Genomic DNA, 14,788 nt, shown 5'->3' on the forward strand with positions numbered 1-14,788 from the left:
CTCGGCCCCGGCCCCGTCTCACCTCCGAGTCGGGCCTCTCGGCGGCCGCCATGTCCGGCGCGGCCCCACCCCGCGCCCTCTGACCTCCGCCCTCGCGCCCGCCCGGCCCCGCCCCTCGCGGCGCGCGGCTGACCCGGAAGCGCCGCTCTCCCGTGGCAACGGAGCGGCGCCGCCATGCAGGTGAGGGGCGCCGGGGCCGGGGCCCGTCCGGGGACAGCGGGATTTGCGGGCCGGCTCGGGGGCGCGGCTCGGAGGCGCTGTACGCCCGCCCGAGCCGCTGCCGGGGCCTTGCCGCGGGCAGGAGGCCAGCGCGGCCTGCGGGGCCGCTCCGTGGCGGGGCCGGGCCCTGCGTTTCGGCGCCTCCTGCCACGGACGCCCCGAGCACCGCGGGGCTCGGCCCGAGGCGGTGACCAGCGCTGCTGCCGCCTTTGGCCCGGCTCTGGCGGGGGCTGCGGCCGTCGAGCGGCGATTCCCTTCCCCCCCCCCCCCCGCCGGCTGCGATTCCTGCCGGTTCTCGGCCCGTCTGCTCCCGGGGGTCAAACCCGCCCCGGGCTGAAGCAGCCTGGGTGGGAGACAACTCGCCCTGGAGCGGCTGGTGCAATGCTTCGCTGTGCAACAACTTCCTCCTGCTGCACGGCTGCAGGGTGAGCGTGTGTACAGGTATCTGAGTGCACCTCTCCCGCTCGGCCCTTGCTGCAGCCCTCACTAAGAGTCGTCAAACCAAAGGTCCACCTGCCCAGTGGCCTGGCTTCGTGCTAGCTGAGAAGCCAACGTCCAAAAGAAGTTGTGAGAACAAAATAGGCTGCTGATGTCATTCTGTATAAACTATTGCTAGCACGTTCTTTGTGTTTAATAGCCTTGAATGAATTTTCATTGATGGAAGAAGGATGTAGTTACTTTTTGAAGCGCTGTGAATTTTAAGCATCCATAACATCCAATGGAAAAAGAGTTGCAGAGGTTAATGACAGGTTAATGGGCTGTAAAGATCCACCTCCTTTGGTTTCTTTGAAACTGCTACCTGCTGGCTTCATGCAAGTCTCCTGGTTGTCGTACCGGAAAATAAAGTGAAAATGGATTGTCCTGCAATTCCTCATCTATAGGGTTTGTTATATTGTCTCTCCTTGTTTCAGCCCCTCGCACATACTGGTCTCTTCTGTTTTTAACTGCTGCATCTATGGAACTGATGAATATTCTTTATCATCCTTGTTGCCTTTATTTGTACATATTCCTACTATATCCCTTTTCAGTTGGAGGGACAAGAGTGACATATAATATTTGAGATGCAAATGAGGCATGCATTTTTGCGATGACATAGTGATGCTTAGTTTTCTGTTGCTTTCCTAATAAATCTTATTATCGCTTTTACTTCCTGGAGTGCTGCTTGAGCCTTGGGCAGATGTTTTCATGGGTTACAGATAATCCCAAGATCTTGATTCTGAGAGATAATGTTATCAGCTCAGAGAATGTCCTTGTGTATGGAAAGTCAGGATTTTTTTTTTCCCCTTTGTTTTGCCACGTGCATTGCTTTACATTTACCTACAATGAGTTTCACCATTACATGTCAGTTGCTCTGTATCAGGAGGTCCTTCAGCAACCCCTCCCATAAGCCCTATCTTTACTACCTCGGGGCAATCTACTGTTGCTAACAAACTCCTTAAAGCACCGCTTGAATATAGTATATGCCTGCAAGAGGCACAGCATTCCTTGGAAACACCGGTCGATCTTATTGCGTGCATGCTTTGCAGTGCTTACATCTGCTTCAAAATCTTAATGGCTTTGCAGAGAGCCTACGAAAGAAGGAGGCTTGGAGTATGCTGCTGCCGCAAGAGCAGCACGTGTGCAGTAGGATTTCGTTCATCCTCTTGAGGGCTGCTTGGATAAGCACAGGCAACGGGCCAGGTGAATTGTCGTGGGTGCATATGCCTGGCACCCCTGCAGTAAAAGGCTGGCTACCAGCCCAACTTGTAATACAGGCATTAGTTAATCTTCTTGCACAAACACAGTGCACACAAACAGTTGTAGACTCATTTCTTAATTGCACAGGAACTGACTAGTCCCATCACAAGATGGAGGAGAGTGCTTGTATCGCGAGGTGGAACACTCAGCAATCTGCTCTGTGACTCCACTCTGTGGACCGAGGATCAAATTTTAAGAGTTGACGCAGCCATTTCTTCTAAGGCGATTAAGTGAAGTCTGGTCAGTTATTACTAAAAAAAGCCTTTATAGTCTGGTCAGACTACAAATAAAACAGAAGAATTTTGTGTTCTCATGAACATGGAAGATAATACCTGATAGTCTCTCCAGTGAAGCTCACACTGGTCCAGTGTATTTAAACAGAACAACAACAAACCCAATAGCAAGTGTGCCAACAGCCTGAGTCACTCTATCTGCTTTCCCAATCGGCATTCCCTTTCTATTATTTGATTGCTTTGTCCCACCCTCCTCATGGATTATTATTGTACAGTTCTCAGCTTGCATGAGCAGTTCCTGAGGGTTGGGACTTTAATTATATTTTGTGCAATACTGTAGTATGAATAAGTTAGAATAGATAAGATTCTAGTGGGTTTTTGCAAGAGTCAAGGGTATGCCTTGGTGTCTTCAGCAACAGATCCCCTGTCCTGATGCTTTGTCTGTCACCATCCTCCCTCACCCAGGGATATCAGTGGAAAAGGTTATTTAAACAAAATAATCCAGAGCAAAAGGCAGGAGGTGATGCGGCATGTGTCGGTATGTGCGGTCCCTGTCATGGCAGGGCCTCCCACAGCCAGTAAGGCACAAGTAGAATAGGAGCTGCCAGTTTCTTTAGCAGCTGGAAGTGGCACTTGGGCAGAAAGAAAGTAAAGAATGAGATGAAGGGCAGAAACTGGAGTCTTTAGGCCATGGACCTGAAACTCAGTTTGCAAAAGGCTGTTTTGGATGAAGACATCACTGCACCCACATCTGCTGTCAGAAAAGGTTGAGGGAATGCTAGTCTGCTATGAGCTGGGTTAGCTGAAATGGCTCACAGAGGTGGTATGAGCTAACTGATGACTTTGCCCGATGTGGTAAAAAGCAGATTGTAAGCAATCATGTCTTCACTCATCTAGGTCTTAAAAAGGACAGCTAGTCAAGGTTTGTCTCAGGCATAAGTCTCTTGCCTAAGTGTTCCAACCCAAGGAGAGAGCTCAGTGTGAAACCATAGGATTTTTATTTGCAGAGTCTCTGCTTCCCCTGAAAAGGAGGCTCTCTGTAGGAGAGGTTGGGCTATGGATGTATGCATGTGTATCCACAAGACCTTGGGAAGGTGTTAAGCTTTGTCCTCATCTGTTGTCTCTTCTTGCCTTTTTTTAGAGAGAGGAGAAGCAGCTGGAGCTGACCCTGGAGGCGCTCATCAGTCAGGTGGCCGACCTGAAGAACTCTTTGGTCAGTTTTATCTACAAGCTGGAGAACGAGTACGACCGACTCACATGGTAAGGTCTCTCACAGAGCTGGGAGCACCCTGGATCACTGCTGAAGCTGTTCGAGACTCAGCTCAAAGGACCACAAAGTATAATTAAAAACCATTAGCCTATTGTCAGTAGGTTTGAATTCGCTTTTCACATTTCTGCTGGAGGAACCACTACAGGTCTTGCACCAGAAAACCAGTTGAAATCCATTGGTTTCATTCTGTATAGTAACAGAGTCATGCTAACGCCTTTTAATCTAGACACTTTATGAGAACTAGACTTGTATCTGCAGTGACTGGAAGCTTCTTGGACAAAATATCTTAGAGACTCACATACACTATAAAATGAGCAATGGTTCTTTCTGCATTTCTTGACCTTTCTGGCTTTTTCTGGCTCTGGTATAAACTGAGCTCTTCTGTTTTGCTGGTTCTGCATGTTTTACCAGACAGTTCGAAAGACTTGCAAGGTGGCATTCTCTTCCTGCTGGAGCATAAAGATGTTATAGCTATGGCTTAATAAACTATACAGTATCTTAGACAGTGTCTGTCACTGCAGCAAAGCTTCACAGGCAGTTAGCCTTTATAGTTAATGTTGCAGAAGGCAGGAGAGGTGATGAATCCCCCAAAGAGAGCAAGCTGAAGGGGACATCCTTGACAAGATTATCAGTTATTTTGCTTCATTATTCCTTAGTCTGGATAGCCAAGCTATAAATATTTTCTCTCCTGGCTGTACTGCTTAGCAGTTAGATTGTTTCTCAGACCTTGCTCTAGAATTGCATGGGGAGAGTTGGTGATAAGGAAACCATTGCTTCTGTGTACGTTACTGAAATCTCAAACAACCGCCACTTCCAGTGGTACTGCTTGCAATGTCCCTGAGCTATTTGCAGCATTGTGTGTAGGGAATGGAGTTTGTCCACACCTGCACATTCAGCCCTAGGTTTTACTGCTTACTGTCTGGACTGATTTGAGGAGTAATAGTGTTATTTCCTCACTTCCCAGACATTTGAGTGATAAAAAAAGCCATCTGTGGCCTCCCTTTCCATGTCCTGTCCTCTTTATTTACTTTCCCAGGCCTTCAGTTCTGGACAGCTTTGCGTTGCTCTCAGGGCAGCTGAACACCTTAAATAAAGTGCTAAAGCATGAGAAGACACCACTATTGCGAAACCAGGTTATCATACCCTTAGTGCTGTCTCCAGACCGTGATGAGGAGATCATGGTAAGAAACTGCCCTCTGAATGTTGGCCTTGAAGCATCATAAAATGCCTGTGTACCTGCTCCAGCTTGCCGTTCCTTGTGCTTGGCATTCCTCAGCTCTGTGTGTAGAGAAAGAAAGGGTGATAAGTAGTTCTGTCTGGGAGCTGCTTTGCTGGGGGGCTTTCACCTACAAACACTTGCACTGGGTACACTTTACAGGAGGTGTTTCTGTTCATAAATATGTTATTTTCAGGGTGTTGGGGCTGAAAGAAATATAGTGTCTTGTTGTGTAGCTGGGTTGCAAGCTCCTGGTTTTCTCTGCTGTAGCCAGACATCTGCATCTAGATTTGCACTGTTTGTCATCTGACCAACGTGGGGTGTTTTACAGAACCTTTGGCATGCACTGGCAATGTTTATTCTCAGCCTGAGTGAGAAAACATTTCAACTAATCATGGCCATGCTGGAGGATTGCACTGCAGGCCCCCATGGGTTGCTCTGACCACACAGGCACAGTGCAAATTCCTAGATAAATTGTTGAAACTTCCTAGTGCTCCCCAGATCAAGGTTTCCCCACAGCATGCTACTAGCCTTGCTCCACCACCACGGTCTGTGCTCTGGCCTTGAGCTGTCCGAGTGCTGGGCTGGAGGAGGAGGCTCTGAGTGTGTCTTGTCCAACTATTGCAGCGTCAGACAGAGGGGCGCGTGCCAGTGTTCAGCCATGAGGTCGTGCCTGACCATCTTCGAACTAAGCCTGACCCCGAGGTGGAGGAGCAGGAGAAGCAGCTGATCACAGATGCAGCTCGAATTAGCCCTGATGTGGCACAGGTAGGTGAAGAAGAGTTTGATACTTCTGCCTCAGTCCTCGGGCATGAGATGCCCTTTAACTCTGCTTCCTTCACCCTTCCTTCTGACAGTTTTCTCTTTTGCTGTGTCCTTTCCTGTCTGAGATTTCTCCAGCTGACCCTAGCTGAAGTTTGGCTTCCTCCACAATTTCACAAAGCAAGGGTATCCAGCCCGTTGGCTGTTCACAAGAGGTACCATCAGACCATTCAGGGAAAGGCAAAGGCTATCCCATCTCCATAGTCCCCCCGCATGCATTAGCACTGGGCGCTCTGAGCTCTGCTACCAAAATGCTTATGTTTGGTTACACAGACCCTGGGAAGAGAAAGCTTGTTCGTTTATCTTGCTGACTTGTACTGGGTTGGAGGTATCTTGGTGGTTTCTGATGGTTTTCATTTTGCAGAAACAGATCCAAAGTCTGAACAAAATGTGCTCAAATCTGCTGGAGAAAATCAGTAAGGAGGAGCGTGAATCTGAAAGTGGAGGTATGCCATTGGGGTGGAAGTGGGGTTCAGGGTCCAAGCAGCAGGCTTGAGAAAGCAATGGCAAAATCAGAGAGCTGGAAGCATGGGAAATGCAGGTGAGCAGCGTAGACAAAAGCATCCAGGAAGATGCAAGATTGGCTGTCCTGGAGGCCCCTAATTTGAAAAGGGGTCCTGTGTGCGCAATGTGTCCTGCTTGTGTGACCTATGTGTGGCAGGAAAGTCATTCCAACCCTTTGCCATATCCCCCTTTGAGGAAGTGATAAGTGTTTACCAAGAAAACATTCCAATCAACTTGAATTAATAAAAATAGCTGTGAAAATGCAGTGGCAGTGAACGGGAAACCCCTTAGCTATGCTCTGAATGAGTCCCCAACATGTTTGTTGGCAGGCTTTTGTGTGAAGTCCTCTAGATGGTGGCTTCTTCAGACTCATGGTTAAACTTTTCTGGTTCTGACTCTGATGCTCGACATCCTTATTTTAATGGTCTCTGCCATCAGCTGTTTGCTATTCCTGGGAGTACTATGCACAGCTCTCAAAGGTAGAGGGGATTTTTTTGGTCATCCTTTACACACACATAGTATAAGCAAGGACCTAAGTACAGATTCTGTCTAGTTTCTGGGATTAATAGTATAACTGGGCAGGTGTGTGGTAGAAAAAGTTGCAGGCATCATGCTGCTTCTGAGCCTCAGAAAGGAGATGTTGCCATTGTTTATCTAAAACACAGTGCTTGTTACCTGCCATAGGATTCAGCATGGAAGAGCTTTTAGTGGGAACATTCTCATGGGCATGGAGGAGTTGGCTCTCTCTGTCCCCCTTCCCTGAGCAGCGTATGCCCTGCTCTCAGTGGAGAAGCTCTTGGATCACGACTGCCCCTGGAGTTTGCAGCCGCTTTGACCCTGCTGAGACTCTTGTAGGACAGCTTGGTAGAGGCTGATCTCTATTATGTGCACCAAAATACCAGAAAAGTAAATTCAGGACCAGCTATGCTACTTTTTAGACTTGATTGCTAAAATGCTCCAAAATCACTTCCTTTTCTACAGGTTTACGACAGAACAAGCAGACTTTCAACCCTGCAGATACCAATGCTCTGGTAGCAGCTGTGGCCTTTGGGAAAGGATTGTCAAATCGGCGACCCCCTGGCTCTGGAGGATCTGTCCAGTCGGGCCAACCAGGAGCTGGTGCCATCATTGCGGGTGCTTCAGGCATGCAGCAGGTCCCAATGGCAGGTGCACCAGCTCAGCAGCAGCCAATGCTGGCAGGCGTGCAGATGGCACAAGCAGGTCAGCCAGGTAAATAATTTGCGTATCTGAGAGCAATTGAAATGCAGGGAGCAATAAATGCAGATGCAGAGATCCTTCCCGAGTCACCTTTTAGATATAACTGAGTAAGAGGTTCCTTTCTGGCCTTAATAACATGAGTCAGGTTGTAACAGTGGAGTAATACCTGCTTAAAATTGGCTCAGAGGTTGAAATGGATCCCAGCCATCCAGCTTCAGCTTCTTAACTCACGCTGCAATACCATTTTAGTAATAGACTTAGTGAACATAGGGATCAGTATGGAGGGAGATCACAGTGTAGTTTTGCAGGGATCTATACTGGGTGTTTTGCTGTCAAATTTAAGTTGGGAGTAGGTAATAAAGTGGAAAAGTTTGATAATAATGAGTAATTGATGGTAAGAAAAAAACAAAAACTGTCTGTAGAGTCAGAAGGATTTCATATACCAAGTGACTTCACTTAATAGCAGATTACATTTGTATTAAACATAAAGCGAAACACAGAAGCGTAGCAATTTGACTTTACATGTCCAGCACCTGGACTCTAATCTAGATACTTGCATTTGGGAAATAGATACATGATATAATAGTTCTGTAAAGACATTAATTGGATATTCAATTGGGGCAAAAATGCAAACCAAATGTTAGGAATTACTAGAAAAGGAACAGAGAAATAGAGGATATCATTAGTCCATTGTATAAATGCATTGGGCATCCACACCTGCAATATTATGTGCAGTTCTGATCTCTGCTCTGCTACTGGGGGTAGCTTTGGGGTAGGAGAAGAAAGTATGGAAGCCTATGAAATCCCAAATTGTACACAGCAGGTGAGTGGGAAATGATTGTTCACTGTTTCCCATGATACAGAAGGATCGATGAGATTGCATGAATGAAAATACCAGCTTGTAGATTCAGAACAAAAGGGAGATACTTTTCTGAATACTAAATAATTACACTGTAGAGCACATTGCTAAGTGTGTGATAGGTACATAAAGTTTACATGAGATGGAAAAGTAAGTAAGTAGGTAAACTGATGAGAAATCAGTCAACAGCTAGTCCTGAAGACACCATCTCTGACTCCAAGTCCCTGAGCCACAGTATGTTAGAAGCTGAGGGGGTATTCTGCAGAGGTATCACTGCAGGCTTGCCCTGTTCTGGTATTCCTCCTTAAATGTCCTCTGCTGTCAGGAATGGGTTTGGCCTGGGGGGCCTGCAGGCCTAACCCTGTACTGTCATCCTTATGTTCACGGTAATTGAGATTTTGGATATCGGATATCCTAATTGGTGTTTTCTTGCTTGTATAATAACTGTTGTTCAGAAATGAACTTGAGCAACAATATTAATCCTAAGTTAATTATGTATTTATGTAAGAGTTAGAAAGTAATTTCCATTGTGATTTGGAAACAGAGAAGGCCCATGATTTCTGGCTGCAGGATGGGACGACATTCTGTACATCAAGCAGAATGCACTGGTAACAAGACCACTTGTCCAGCCTGTGTTACTGGGGAGTTCCCGTTTGATAAGAACAGCTATATTGGGTTTTGCCACTATCCTGCTTTTGACAGTGGCCCATAGCCAAGGCTGAAAGAATATAAGAACAAAGTACATCCTGACAGCAGTTGTTTAGGGATTTTAAGCCAGAATTTGGTTTGAGACCAGTGGGTATAGCAACCATTGATGTTTGCAGTTCCTCTTTGAATTACAATTTTGACTTCTACAACACCTATGGCAATATGTCCCACGGCTTTATCACATGTTTTGCTTAAAAAAACTTCCTTTTTTTGTTTAAATCTTTTTCCCGATAATTTTATTGCATGTTTCCTTTTTACCCGTCTTGTGAGAAACAGCGAATAATCATTCCTCAGCTACTTTCTCCATACTAGTTTTCATTTTTTGGAAGTCTGTCATGTCTTCCTGTTATGTCCTCCTCTCTTTGTCCATCTCTTTTTTTTTTTTCTTTTTTTTCTTCCCCCCCCGCTACTGAGTCCTGTTCTGTTTATATGTCTGCGTGAAAATTAACAGTGTATCTTCGACCATCCTTGTCACTCTTACCTGGACCTTTTCTGTTTGTTTTCAAGACTGGGAGGACCAGAACCACTCACAGTATTCCAGATGTGGGTGAACCGTACAGTCCTGTTCACTCTTTCTTTTGGAGTACTGTCTGACAGTATTTGTCTACTCATTAGCACTGAAGTGATATCGGATTGCCTGCCAATTCACTGCAGGCAATGACCCGCTTTGGATATGTTTGAGAAAGTTTAATCATCTTTACTCTTTTAACCATTTGCTCATCAAATCTTTTCTGATCATCTTAGTTTTGTTTAGCACTGTACACTTATTGTAAGCTGCCAGTACAGTATCTTTGAACACACTCCCATGTGTGATTGGTATCAGCAAAGAGAAATAATGCCCAAGAGGTTGATGTGGTTAAGAGAAATTAAGAGATCTGAGAGAGGCTTAGTAATTTAAATACATGCCCTGACGATAAATAATGCTACAGAGAAGGGGATACAGGCTCTTGTGTTTGCGTCTCTGAAATGGAAGCGGAGATCAGTGTGGGTACTTCTGTGAGTGCTGCTGCCAGCAACTTCTGTGACACCAAACAAGTCCCGCACTTCTGTAGGAGCCTCCTGACAAAGAGAAAGGCTTGTTTAAGATGGAACAAGGATAGCATTTGGGGGGATAAGAGGGGGACACAAGAAATGTTAAGGAGATTTCTCAACAGAGAAAGATGCCAATTTGTAGAAGAGATCGACTGTGTTAGGTCAGAAGCTGGAAGATGCTGTAGCAGGTAAGCCTAGTGTGGTACCTGGAGTGGAACAGGAAAAGCCCAGACAGGGTTGTTGTGAGTCTTGCATGCTCTGCAGCAAATGTCCTCTCATATAGCTGATTTTGCACTGCTTTTTCTTTTTTTCTCTCTCCAGGAAAAATGCCAAGTGGCATAAAAACAAACATCAAATCTGCTTCGATGCATCCATATCAGAGATGAGCTGAGATGAACCAGACCCAGGGAACAGCAGGTACCAGCATTGTTCCTGCTGCAGCCACCACACCTGGATTCCTTCTAGGACTTCCAAGTCCCTTCACATATTATCCACATACCATATCCAGGGAGATAGGGGTTATGAGGCCCTTCCCTGGGTTTTATTTAGTGCTGGGTTGCTTATGTGGAGCTGCTAGTGGCCATGGCTCCTGGACACAAGTACTTCTCTGTTCAGTCAGAGCAGAGGACTTTGCTTCTAGTATTGATCCCATTTTCTTCAAGTCTGGCCTGGAGGACAGCTATCCTCTCCTGATACAGAACCTGAGTAGCTGCATGGAGCTCTCTGCTCTTTGTTTTTGTTTGTTCACTCGGGATGTTCTTTCTTTACTCCCTCTTGTTGAATAAAGACGTTGTTATGTACACTGTGAGACACTGGTGTTCATCTCTTGGGTCATAAGGACCCTCATTTCCCTTTGGGTAAGGCTACAGAGCAGCTCCAATCTAAAATACGCATAAAATGTTGGACTCTGAGTGCTGGAGCTGCAGGCTTACATGTAAAGGGTGGTTATGAAGTGAGTCAGCAGGGTACAAACATAAGCAGCAAATACCTTGTTCATTGTAAACCCATTATGACTATTCCCCAGAAAGCAAAATAGTGAGAAAGACCATTACAAGGACCACAGCAAGAAGGCAGCACTTTAGGGACAGAAACACAGAGCTTTTCTATTCTGATGCTGCTGCAAATATCACCTGGATCTGATTTAACTTCCATAGTTCTCTGCTTCTGTGTTTCCTGTAAAGTTTCTTCGCTCCTTCAGGATTAATTCATCACTTCAGAGAGGTATTTTGATCTGCTCAGGACCGTGGCACCTCTGAATCAGCCAGGCTGTGAGGTCTCGCCCGTTTCTCTTTGGAACTGGGCATTGTGAAGCCATCCCTGTTGCACTTTCTGCCCTTGAGCTGTAACATACCATCTGCCTAATGAAAGATTCCTCTGAGAATAAAGGGTGGGGAACGTGTGCCTACAGACCATGTCAGTACATACACTACTATCCTAAAGACAACCATCGTGCCTCTTGCTGCTCTTGCCTGGACTTCCCTTTTGACTTGTGGTGAAAGCCAGCACTGTATTTTACTCAATAGCATCTGTCAGCAATCTTACAAGTGAGGAAATCTCCACTCAGCAGATACAGCCTGCAGCTGCTCCTGCACTGCTTGCCTCTGAGCTAATCAGATCCAGCTTATTTGTGGAGGCTGTGGGCCGTTCTCTGAAAACAAAACCTTCCACAAAGCTGTGACTAGGGCAGCTATCGACCCATTTTGATTTGTGGGCCCTTGAAAAGCACTGAGCTGGGAAGTAGAAAGTTGAGCTGGAAACACAAGCAGCTTATATGATAAGCAAAGCCACTCCACTATGAGCGAGCCCAGTGACATGTCTGCAACGGCACTAGCCCAGCCAGACTGATGGGATTGCTTTTTGCTCCTAATGGACACCGTGCTCCCGGCTTTGTCAGGAGCCACCAGCTGTGGTGGGGGGCTGGTGTAAAGGCAGGGGCACGCTGCTGGTGCTGGTGCAAGAGGTTTGTGTGATGCCTGGAGCCTGATGGCAGGGGAATCAGAGCCTGCAGGGCTGTGCCTTGTGATGGGCACCGTGGGGATGGCTGTTCCCTGCTCTGTCTCATGCCCCTGCTTTGGCTGGGAAGGAAGGCAAAAAACAGTTAGAGGAAAGTGTGTCAGATCCCTGGCACTCATCGTACATGGAGCCTCAGCTCTAGGATGCTGCTTCACTTTGTCCCCCAGACTGGCTTCCTTATAAAGCTAAAATGTCTCAGCACGGCGGCCAGGGCGATTCGGGCAGCCTGGGACACAGGCAGAGTGTGGCTGCCTGCTACCCGCGCTAACCTGGCTCTCCCGAAAACGCCTCCAGTGAGGCAGGCCAGACCTTTCACACACTTGGACGGGAGGAAGGGAAATACAGGCAGGGTTTTTTTCCATAGATTATAGAGCCGGGGAGGCCGGCTAGGCTCAGCAGTGTAACTTCCTGCATGACACAGGCCGCACTGAATTAGTTCTTGTGTAAATTAGAGCACTGTTGTTAGGAAAACAGTTGATCTTGACCTGATATGTCTCTGCTACACTGGCTGGTAGGTTGTTCTAAAGGTTAATTTTCTTACTGCACCTTATATTGGGGCTGCATTTAATTCCCTTCAAGTCAATGGATCTTCTCAGCCAGGGAGTGAGCCCCTGAGTTGTTACTCCCAGAGAGAGGAGTCAGATATTATGACCAAGCTTTCCTGATCCTTTTTTAAGATAAACTGAACTGATGAAAGTCCCTTTTGCTATAAGGCATATTTTCCATTTTCCACTTCTTGGCTGAAGTCCAAATCTTCTTATGCATCCATGTCCTTTGGGACGCTGGACTAGGACATGCTATTCTAATTGTGGAAATGGGAATTTCAAATGCAGAGCGACTTTAACCTCTTATCCAGTCGCTGCCAGTGTTTGAATGTTTAAACAGGGAACAGGAACAGGCCTTTTACCCATAAAGACAGAGTGGAAATTCATGGTCTGCTGCTTGCCACCATGGCCTCCAAGTCCAACAGCGATTCACCGTTCCCAGTGCACTGTGTCAGAATAAAAGCACAGCCCTGCTGGCTCAGGGCAAAGGCTCGGTCTGTGCCCCACTGTGGCAGGGATGGGGGAAGCACACTCTCCCTGTGAGCATGGGATGTGCTGCCACACCGAGCCTTCGGGGTTTTTTCCCCTGCCTTGTCCAATCCCTTTTTGAACTTGTCTCTCCCTAGTAGGATAATTTTGGCAGGGAGGAGGCTCAGCCCCAGCACAGCAGGCACTGCCAGGCTGTCTGGGCCCCAGCTTGGGTGCGGGAGCGTGATGGAGAGTGCAGGCGCTGGTTTGTTCTGGCCCCCCAAGGCCCCCTCGGTACCAGTTGGGCTCTAGTGCAGAGGATGGATGCCTTTCGCCACGTGGCCCTGCTGCCCTGGGGATCCCAAGAGCTTCAGATCGCTGATGTGTCCCCAGCTCCCAGGACAGTATGCTTTACCTGTCATTACTTTGTTTCCTTCCAGGTCAGCAGCTTTACGCTATTTAGCACTCCCTGCTAGAAACACATCCTCGGTGCCAATTTCCCGGGAAGCATCTCCTCTGCTGCCTCACAGCCAGGTTGCTGGTGCTCTCATTCCTTGATCGCACATGCTGCCATACCAGCCAGCTCACTCTCTGATATTTAAGAGTATAGAATGCCACAAAAATTATCGTGACAGGTTTATTGTCTGTAATCCCTGATGATTGGTATTTATATTACTCTGCTTTAACTCTTTATCGATACGATCACATATTTTTTGGTCATTATTTTGCATGGGATGAGTGTTGAATAGACACACCTGTTTACAAGGCCATCCTGTTTACTTTTTTAAAACGCTGGCATAACATCAGCTTGCTTGTTCTTTGGAGCTTCTCCAGGCTTCCTTGTCTTACTGAATGTCAGCATGAATCATTTGGATTTTTAAAAACAGATTTTTTTTTTATTATTATTTTTTTTGAGATGCAGGATACCCGGAGAGTTTAACATTTGCCTTATGCAAGTGTTGTTTAACATCTTCCTGAGTTACTATTAGAGTGGAAAGTGTTTCACCCTTGTGAGTGGAATGCTTCATCTGGCTTCCTCCAAAACACAGGAGGGAGATATTTATTGCCTTTCCTTCCTGCCCAGCTATCCACAGTCCCACCATTCCCAGCCGTATCACGCATCCAGCCGTGCTGGGTGGTGCCCAGCCTGTCCTGCTGCTGCCCTGGGCTGGCTCGCCTTGCCTCTGGGAGCTGTGAAGCTCAGTGTGGTGCCACCACTTCCACATATCTCTTTGCACCCACTGATCAGCACAACTAATACCTGCTGTGTCTGTGTGTTCTGTTGTCCCGTCCCCAAGCAAAGATGTGCACACAGGTGTTGTCTTTTGTTTTAAAAAGAAAACAACACTTTTGTTTGGCTTTTTAACCAACACATCTTTTAAGTGGTGTCATTAAGCCTTTCTGGTGGAGGTGAAGTACATAAGGTGGGAGGGGAGCTATGACCAAAAAGATCAGGGGGACAGTCGAGGGAGTGGGACCTTTGCAGCTCTCCACTCTCCATACCACAGCAGGTGGCAGGCTCTTGGCATGAGCTGGGTGGCTGTTTTTCATTCTCCTGCTAGGATGAGACCTTTCTGGGATCAAGGGAGAAGTCTTCTGGTGGTTGTGTTGAAGGATCCTGAGCACTTTTTAATGCTAAGAAGCAACATAACAGGGTGTGTGCTGCCAAAAGGCAGTAAGCCAAGTTTGGCATCCGCAAAGCAGCTTCACCTGCAGCTCACAGAAGAGAGACAAACACATGGAAACAGCAGCAAAACGTGCCTCTGAACCGGCCACTGAAAAGCTCGGAAACTGCTTGAAAGTCAAAGGCACAAATGGAGGAAAAATGGCCAGGTGGTAGAAGCAGAAACCCCAGGGTGGCTCTCCACTTTCCCCTGGGCTCCCCCCATGATCTTGGTGGCCCCAGGAGACCCAGAGCATGTCTACGTGACAGCTGGTGCCTAC

General features: G+C 47.1%; 2 protein-coding genes across 10 annotated transcripts in view; one reads left to right on the forward strand and one right to left on the reverse strand.

The window, feature by feature from the left end:
* The window catches only part of SZT2 (SZT2 subunit of KICSTOR complex), a 58,776-nt gene extending 58,674 nt beyond the window's left edge, over positions 1-102 (reverse strand). For 4 of the 7 annotated variants that reach the window (XM_075759648.1, XM_075759652.1, XM_075759649.1 and 1 more), the window contains exon 1: positions 23-79. In XM_075759648.1, the coding sequence (XP_075615763.1) occupies positions 23-52 (30 nt within the window). In that variant the 5' untranslated portion in view covers positions 53-79. Of the gene's footprint in view, positions 1-22 lie in introns of all 7 variants that reach the window. The other 3 variants (XM_075759647.1, XM_075759655.1, XM_075759653.1) reach the window with 2 other exon arrangements.
* Positions 95-10,626, forward strand: MED8 (mediator complex subunit 8). 3 transcript variants are annotated; one of them, XM_075759657.1, is made up of 7 exons: positions 95-180; positions 3,331-3,449; positions 4,496-4,640; positions 5,303-5,443; positions 5,862-5,943; positions 6,983-7,231; positions 10,140-10,626. In XM_075759657.1, exons 1-7 carry the CDS (start codon positions 175-177, stop codon positions 10,202-10,204), a joined length of 807 nt encoding a protein of 268 aa, XP_075615772.1. In that variant the 5' UTR covers positions 95-174; the 3' UTR covers positions 10,205-10,626. The 3 variants fall into 3 exon arrangements, with proteins under 3 accessions (XP_075615772.1, XP_075615773.1, XP_075615774.1); XM_075759658.1 differs by having other exon boundaries at positions 6,983-7,222; positions 10,140-10,346; XM_075759659.1 differs by lacking the exon at positions 95-180 and adding an exon at positions 857-1,101.
* Positions 10,627-14,788: the final 4,162 nt, after the last annotated feature.

The sequence above is a fragment of the Balearica regulorum genome, chromosome 8, assembly GCF_011004875.1.
Source record: "Balearica regulorum gibbericeps isolate bBalReg1 chromosome 8, bBalReg1.pri, whole genome shotgun sequence".
Classification (NCBI taxonomy): Eukaryota; Metazoa; Chordata; class Aves; order Gruiformes; family Gruidae; genus Balearica; species Balearica regulorum.